Source organism: Hyposmocoma kahamanoa, unplaced genomic scaffold, assembly GCF_003589595.1.
Source record: "Hyposmocoma kahamanoa isolate Upper Pololo Valley unplaced genomic scaffold, ASM358959v1 87042, whole genome shotgun sequence".
In the NCBI taxonomy this organism is placed as follows: Eukaryota; Metazoa; Arthropoda; class Insecta; order Lepidoptera; family Cosmopterigidae; genus Hyposmocoma; species Hyposmocoma kahamanoa.
Window position 1 is genome coordinate 2,928 of NW_020654425.1, and position 8,447 is coordinate 11,374.

Sequence of the window (8,447 nt, forward strand, 5' to 3'; positions counted from 1 at the left end):
TATGGGGTCCCCATATAAGTAAGTTGTCAAAACGGCTCAGCTCTGCAGTGTACGCGATTAAAAAAATAAGGAAACTTTCAGACGTCGAAACCGCTAGATTGGTTTACTTCAGCTACTTTCACAGTCTAATGACATACGGCATTTTGCTTTGGGGTAATGCCGCCGATATCAATAGAATCTTTGTCCTGCAGAAACGTGCAGTTAGGACAATTTACAATCTGGGCCCCAAAGTATCTTTGAGAGATAAGTTTAAGGAAATTAACATTCTTACATTACATCTTAATACGAGGAATAAAAATAAACTAGCTTTTCTTGATAGTCGTCTTCACAAAGTCAAACAATCATTTAAGGGGCAATGTATACGCTTCTATAACAAGATTCCGGTTGATATACAAAATTTGCCTTACACGAGGTTTAAAACTATAGTGAAACAAAAACTTTATACTAAAGGTTATTATACAACTTCTGCGTACTTGGATGACAAAAATCCGTGGTAGTAACCCGTTTAGCTCATGGAGGTAGTCTCGATCTCTGATGTTTCAAATGATAAAAAAAAATATTGTAAATGTTGTTTACAAAGAGCAACCCCTAGAGTTTCTTGCTCATTCTTCTCAGGGGAATCTGCCTTACGAATGAGCGGTAGTGTTTAATATTGTGACGATTTCAAGTGTAATAATGCTTACCTATGAAATAAAGATTATTTTGATTTTGAAATGCGACATATAGCATGGATCTATCGATCTCCACAAGATAAGCTCGCGGGGCAAGGGGGAAGCGATATTCAAAGCTTTCCTAGCATTTGTTTTATTTTCGTTGTGCAGTTTGTTATAGAGGTCATGTGAACCTACGTTTCGCGTAGTGCGTAGTGTTTGTGTTTTTCGTTTGAATGTTGAGTGGTAAGAATTTAGGAAGATATTCTGACATCCATTTAGCGCTCGAAATTTGTGTCTATTAACATGGTTTTATTTTACGGTATGGCCCGTGGACATGCCTCTAAGTCATTTCGATTTTACGGGATTGAACATCCGAGTGCAGTTCAGTTTTATTCTCGACGTTGTCTGAGGAAACTCACGCTTGGAAGAGCGAACAGCAGAAAAATAAGACTACAAGGTCATCTCGCTTAGTAAGTACATACTACCATCAGAGATCAGACTGAATGCAGATTGAAAACACTCAGACTCATGCATTCTGTTGCACGCGTTACATTGCGCGTCATAAAAAACAGCTGTTTTTAATACCTAAAAATAAAAGGTTTCCCAGCAATTATTATTTATTATATTATTAAATATAATAATTTTGCTTCGTGTGCCTCTACACTATGCGTATATTTCGGCTCCGTTAAGGGTCTTTTTGTACACCCTGTATATTTGATATAGCTTAGTTTTTACTTGTTTTACGTATTCTCTGCCAGGGCGTTAGTACATGGTGTTAAGGTTAAGAACATTAAGAACTCAATATACCAATATTGTGATACAAAACAATATTTATTTTTTGTAGTAAATTTTCTCCAGCACGATTTACTTATTTTTTATTTAATTATTTATTGAACAGAAAAAACAAAAACACATTTAGTAACAAGGAAAACACAAACAGAAGGTACTGCTTATTTCTAATAGAAATTTCTTCCTGCAAATCAAAAATACAGGAGACAATAATTACAATAACGGGTTTATGTGCACAACAAAAATTATGAATAAAAAAATACCAAAAACATTAAATTATTAAAACTATATAAACACTCAGATAAACACATATTTCGTAGTAAATTACCTATAAAATGGATGGAACAGTCGATAAATAGTGCTCCTTAACTGTCATTTTGGAAATTGCTAAGGATTTACTATCATGAACAGTAACGAGAAGTGCATTCCAAAGCCTGACCGCATGAACAGTGAAGGAGTGAGAATAAAAACCGGAATTGAAAGATGGGAAAGATAAACTCTTAATGACAATTTACTATTAGATCGGGTATATCGAAAAAGAAAGTAAAATCAATGAATCAGCTCAGCGGTGAAATCTATTTATGTTTCAGCGGCCGAAGACGCCATGGAAGGCAATTTTCACTTCTAAACCAGTTTGGGCTGCTTTTGTCGCTCATATCGGTACAGCTACCATGTACTTGTTCTTATTTGCGCAAATCCCAACCTATTTGCATTACATACTTGACGTCAACATTAAAAGTGTGAGTACCGTCACAAATATTACATAGTTATTACCTGTAACTCAATTCCAAAAATTCATTTTAATTCGGTGTAATTTAACTTTTTCATAAATTGTGATGTTTAATGGTTAAATTCGTACATTGGAGTAAATGTGAAATTTATAGTAATATCAAGAAACTATTATCCATACTCGTACCATTTATTATTTGTAAGGAATTTCAAACATAGCTTACTATTCTATCTTTCGAAATGAACCAAATTTTTTTTATATAAAATAAATTAAAATTTTTAAATAAAGGAAAATAACCACTCACGCGATGCGCTCCTCCTACCGCAAAATGACGGCTATTTGGTTTCGCAAATTAGAAAAGCATTCAGTTTAAATACAAGTTTTAATAAATAAAAATTATTATTCTGCATTGCTAAATAAATACCCTCCGTACTACCAACAAAAACATCTCAAATAAAATGCAGTAATACACCGCAAATCCTGCACTTAAAAAGCACTAATGTAATTTTTGGTGTACTTGGATAAATATGATAATATTCCGTTTGAGTGGTTCTAACGTTTACCATGACTCTTTTTACTTTTTATGTTACTCTTTAAAGTATAGATTATAAACATTTATATTCAGGGTAAACTTAAAAAACGCTACTTATGGTATGTTTTCAATAAATAAACACCGAAGTCACCAGCCCAAACAATAACACACACGATTGTCGTGACGTATTTTTGAAGTTGTTTATTTTTTTTAAATGACAAACCCAGGCATTAAAAACTTTATGGTTTGCTAGAGTAGCTACCGAAATAGCAATTAATATTAGTTCTTTTACCTGTTATAACTTCGATATCCGATAAATCGGTATAAAATCAGCACCGGCACCGGCGGTATGTATCGCGTGAGCGGTTATGTTAAGTGACGGGACGAACAAGTCGTGCGCCTAAGCGAACCTCCGACCCATAACAGTCGCAATGCCACTCAAAGCTTTATCGCGAAGATCTAAGGAGTACTGTCACTGCGCCCGACATATGCATATTATACATTCACAGACAATTCTATGTGCGTGTCGTGTCACCACCCTGAACGCGTTTGCGTACAGCGTCCGATCCGTATCAGTTCCAAATCCGAGAACTGGCAGTCTGAAGTGTTCATACATTTTGAAAATTGCGCACAAAACCCGACCTTCAATTTGGATCATTATATTTGTGGACCGAAGTAACTATAGTATGATTACTGTTAATCCTTGCGCACTGAATCCGACAGCGGCGCGGCGCGGTCAAAGTAAAAGTCAAAGTATTTTATTCTCCACTTTTAAGCCACTTGCTCGTTCATTATGAATTCCCTAAGAAGAACGAGCAAGAAACTGTAGGGATTGCTCTTTTTTAAGTCAACTAAAATGCCATGGAATACACTTTGAATAAAATTTGTGAAGAATTTAGAGCCATGTCGACTTTCCATACAACTATATCAACACATACTCTTCAATTTTGTAATATGACTTTTTAATTAAAATATTTTTATACATTTTAATGTAGTCTATAAACTATTGTAGGGTGGAGTGAGGGTGCAGATATCGATACATGTATAAAATTAAATCAAAAGTGGACACATTCATTTGATTTGGTAACATAAAATTTCTAGGCATCGTGCCGTAGTTCATTGTGATTATTATAACATGTTCCCCTGAACAGTCGGTTCATCTGGAGAATGTGTACCTTGAAATCTTTTGCGTCTTCGCACGTGGGTAGTGAACGACATAAAAACTGTATGCCATGTAACACCAGAATGGTCAAACTTTTGAAAGCCTAGGTGTCCAATTGACATCATTATTTTCTCGTATTCAGATAGGATGCAATGCAAGAGCAACATCCGAAGTCGGTCCGAATTTCTGAGATCTATATATAGTTACGGATTTCGAACGGATAAGGATCGGACGCTGAGCGCAAACTACCTTAGCTTTCAAAATCAGGACACAGTAATGGTCACATTACTGCTTGGCGGCAGAAACAGGCATGTTGACAGTACCTTCTTGGAAGTATACTTTTACAAGGAGCTTTACTGCTATATCATTCCAGAGTGGTGTTTTGACATCTCTACCGTATCTAGCAAACTTCGGGACATCAATCATCTTTGGGCAGCTCTGCGATTACTGCAACAACAACGAAATCCTCACCCTGAAGCAGGCGAGATTGATCTCTAATACTATTGGTAACTTTCTTTGAAGTTAGTTTATTGACAGGTTAGGTTACAGCCCCATATCTTTCTACATTCGTTTTGATTATAATGATCCTGTCTACCGACCTTTGGGGTATACGAGAAGGGCACTATAACCTTACGCCCCTGCCGTTCTACCGGGGCAGACAAACATATCCGTGTCTGCAGCTAACTACAAACCCCAGCGAGTCCATACCCAAGTCCGGGTCCACCAGAGACGCCCGTGAAGGCGTATCATGGTGGAGGGCTTGGCCGTCGTCGGCCGTGCCATCGAGCCCGTAGTCTCTCTGGAATACCCTCTCTCGGGCTGGTAGATTGGCATAAAATATAGATAGGGACGAATAGGTTCACCTACAGTCGATAATTTTGACACATATTATAAGATTTTGTAGTGTGGAACTACGGACCCCCTATAATCTTCATCACACTCATTATACGTTTTCTAGGAGACGCCCTTATTTTTCCTGATTCCTGAAAGAGTTCCAACTAATATTTACTATAATATTAGTGTCTAAATTACTTAAATTTCCTATTATAAGCTATTTCTCGCACTTTGACAGTTTACTCACTTTTCATGTCTGATCTCCAGACTTGGCGTATAAAATAAAATCGCATTTATTTTTTATGCCAAATACATTATAAAATACAAACAATTATAATATATCCAATAATTCATTCATAAATATTCTGTCGTACTGATAGTATCTCCGAATTACGTACTATTTCATCAAATTCACTTTATAAACATTTTATTTCGTATTTAATATTTTTATATGTTGACATTGATCGGGTCTGTTACTCATCTACAATCCATTCTTCCACAAATTATCCTATACATTACTCTTCCTTTTATATGCAATCATAGTAGTAGAAACCCTTCCGCTCCTGGGAGCTCTCATTCTCAAAATTCGCTATTCGAATTTCGATGCGCTTTCTCGCTCTACCATTCGCTCGGCATTCCTACACCGACCTTCGAGCTATCTGATCTTCAGAACGAAATATACGAAGCCTCATCTTTCTCACGCCTGGTGTGACTCCTCTCCTGCGCGTAAGCATGACGCTTACGCGTGCGCCTGCACTAAATTCCTCGGTTCTCCACCTAAACCTGATCTTCATCTTAACGCTCTGCCTATCTGGACTGGGCCCATCGCTCTGCGCGCGTGGAGCGCCTAACTACAAGCTCCACCTCGCCCCAGGAGCAACTGAAGCCAGTGCTGTATAACCGCCGCTGTTAGTACAAGCTCACCGCTCTCCGAAAGCCAGTGCTGCATAACCACTGCTGTTTCTACGAGAACTTCACCACTCCGCCTCCACCCTCATGCCTGCCCTCGGTCTCCAACTTTGGAGGACAGAGACTCGCAACTCCATGTATCCAACTTCTATCTTCTTCACCTACACACCACACCACTCTACTCTCCTACATAACACTCTCAGGTTCCTTTTGATATAAACTTATAGTTATACTTTATCATTCTCCATTCTTTGATTTCATACCTTCCGACCGTTTAGTTCTTCTACCCAAACAATTGACAATTTGACTAAATTTATTATTCCATTTGTGATGTTCAAAGCGTAGTTACAAAGCACATTTTGATTTCTGTTATTGACATTTGAAAGGTTATAACTACTAATGGTATTTCTTTAAGACGAGAAAAATTAAACAAGATGCTCATAAAACAAACAATTTACACAGAATGTATCTTGTAGTAATGATAGAGAAATAAATTTCTTCATAAAAAATTTAGGCGTGCATAATTTGTAATTTTCATAAAAAAATCGTTATCAAATCACATGTTTAATGTCTCGTCGTCAACGACGAACATTACACAGGAAGTATCTAGTATTCATTTACCTACCTGCGTTTTTTTTACAGCAAACGTTTTCCCAGCGATCTGTTTGGCATCTCTGTCGTTCACATCGAACACTGTTTTGGGCGTCACCTTCTTAGTGCTCGCTCTTGCTACCCATGCTGGCACTCATACTGGATGGATGGTATAGTTACAAAATTTTCAAAAATACTTTGATGTTTATATTAATTTAAACTTTAAGTACAGGCACATGCATGTGAGGTTTTGTAGTTAAAACACTAGCATTAGTTTCATTCGATTCATTACTTAATTTTTTAGTTGAACTACATCGACTTGGCTCCCAACTTCAGCGGCGCTCTGATGGCTACTGGCAACACCTTGATGAACATCAACGCACTGCTTTTACCAGTATTTGTGTCACGAGTTGTTACTGATGTCGTGAGTAACATTAACGTTTATATTGATTTAAGATAAATAATACACGTCAAGAAATGAAATACCTAATAAGGTTAAACAAGTGAAATTGGCCGTCGTACCAATTTGTCGGTTGTAGTATAATTTCTGTTTTATTAAATATGTTATCAGCGAGATCCATACCAATGGCGCATCGTGATGTTCAGCGTAGCGGCGTTCGGGGTTTTCTGCAACATGGTGTACGCTTGCTTCATGTCCACTGATCTTCAACTGTGGAACGACGCGGAGTATCACGCTGCTGGTTAGTTTTATACACAAATATAGTCGTTTCTACTGACTTGCAAACGGGACACGGCACTTAGAAGACAAGTGCGACCGCGGCCAAACTGTGGCCCTGGATTTCCTTTAAGAGAACGTTGTCATTTTACCATCGCACAAAGTCAAAGAATTTATTCCGTATCGAGTTCTTAGGTTTTCGCGATTGTTACACATAGGAAATGAAACTATTTTTCCGGATTTAAATCGCGTATATTTGTTTTTTCAAACAAACCGACGTTTCGGGCCCGTTACAGGTCAAATGGTCACGGTTGACTGAGGTGGTACAGTCTTCAACCAGTTATGTCTAATATTGATGCAAACCACCCTATTTTTTCACTATAGTTACAATAGTTATTAATTAAATACCTTATTTTTAATTTTACAAAGAAAACATTCCAATTTACGCTACATTAAGTTTTACAAATTATTTTATTGAATGAATTTTTATTAAGTTCAATTTATTATTAATTAATAATAGAAATTAGAATAAATTAAAACATATTAATTAGTACTGCAGTCTTATGTCTGTTTGAGATTTTTCATTAGAGGAAATACTGGATCCCAAACTGGTGGTACGGAGACACTATCTTCCCTGTTGAAATTAGGATGTTTTTTAATTTCAATGGCCTCTCGCAGCATCCTGGGTAGATAACGGACTTCTTTTGCAAGGACCTGGGGTTTGTCAAACTTCATTGAATGTGTAGGTTTATCCATGACATGCTCGCAGATTACAAAAAAAAAAGACTTGTTTACGCGACGGTGTTTGACATCAACTATATGTTCTTTGACGCGTGCACAAATACTTCGTTTTGTTTGTCCAATATAAGAGAGACCGCACTCACAGTCAAGCTTGTAAACTCCTGCATCCTGTAAGGGGAAGTTACATTTCACGGGTCTCAGGAACTGAGAAATCTTCCTCTGGGGCTTGAAATAAGTCTTGATAGATGCGCGCCTGAGGACTCATCCGATCTTGTCTGTAACACCTCTCACGTAAAGTAAGAGCTTCGCTCGACTGTTGGTGGTTTCACACGGGGTCTGCGGCATTGGCGTGGAATCCTCAACTTATTCGCATGTAGGACTTGCTTTATATGCTGAAGTTCCTCTGCCAGATGATTACTGTCGCAGACACCATGTGCTCTCTGAAACAAAGATTTGCCCACGGTAGCTAACTGGCTAGGATGGTGATGGGAATTACCATTGAGATACCTATCTGTATGGGTTTTCTTTCGAAATACAGTATGGCCTAAGGTGTTATTAGGATTTCTTTCCGTAGTTAAAATAAATTTACACTTGAAAATAATTCCGATCTTGTAAATGTGCCAGGGAAGTTTTAATACGTTTCTGCTTTGATCTTTTGATACTTATTTGTTTTTCAAATAAATGTAGATTGACTGTTTTATTTTTCAGCGCAAGAAGAAGAAGCCACAGAGATCGGCGAAAAATCCAAAGATAATCCAAAAAATAATTTATTTTAAATGAAACGTTAAATTTTTAGAAGAGATGCTATTTTTTTCAGTTACGCGTATGTT

At 37.2% G+C, this 8,447-nt stretch overlaps 1 protein-coding gene across 1 annotated transcript; it reads left to right on the plus strand.

Annotated features, from left to right (window-relative positions):
• Positions 1-2,056: 2,056 nt before the first annotated feature.
• Positions 2,057-8,408, plus strand: LOC113235542 (putative inorganic phosphate cotransporter). The gene is made up of 6 exons (XM_026471270.1): positions 2,057-2,182; positions 4,240-4,372; positions 6,252-6,370; positions 6,505-6,624; positions 6,772-6,901; positions 8,326-8,408. Exons 1-6 carry the CDS (start codon positions 2,114-2,116, stop codon positions 8,391-8,393), a joined length of 639 nt encoding a protein of 212 aa, XP_026327055.1. The 5' UTR covers positions 2,057-2,113; the 3' UTR covers positions 8,394-8,408.
• Positions 8,409-8,447: the final 39 nt, after the last annotated feature.

Coding starts and splice junctions, on each gene's coding strand:
- LOC113235542 (XM_026471270.1), top strand. CDS start 2,114: ATGTACTTGTTCTTATTTGCGCAAATCCCAACCTATTTGCATTACATA. Junction 6,371..6,504: donor GCACTCATACTGGATGGATG/GTATAGTTACAA, acceptor TTAATTTTTTAG/TTGAACTACATCGACTTGGC. Junction 6,625..6,771: donor CACGAGTTGTTACTGATGTC/GTGAGTAACATT, acceptor ATATGTTATCAG/CGAGATCCATACCAATGGCG.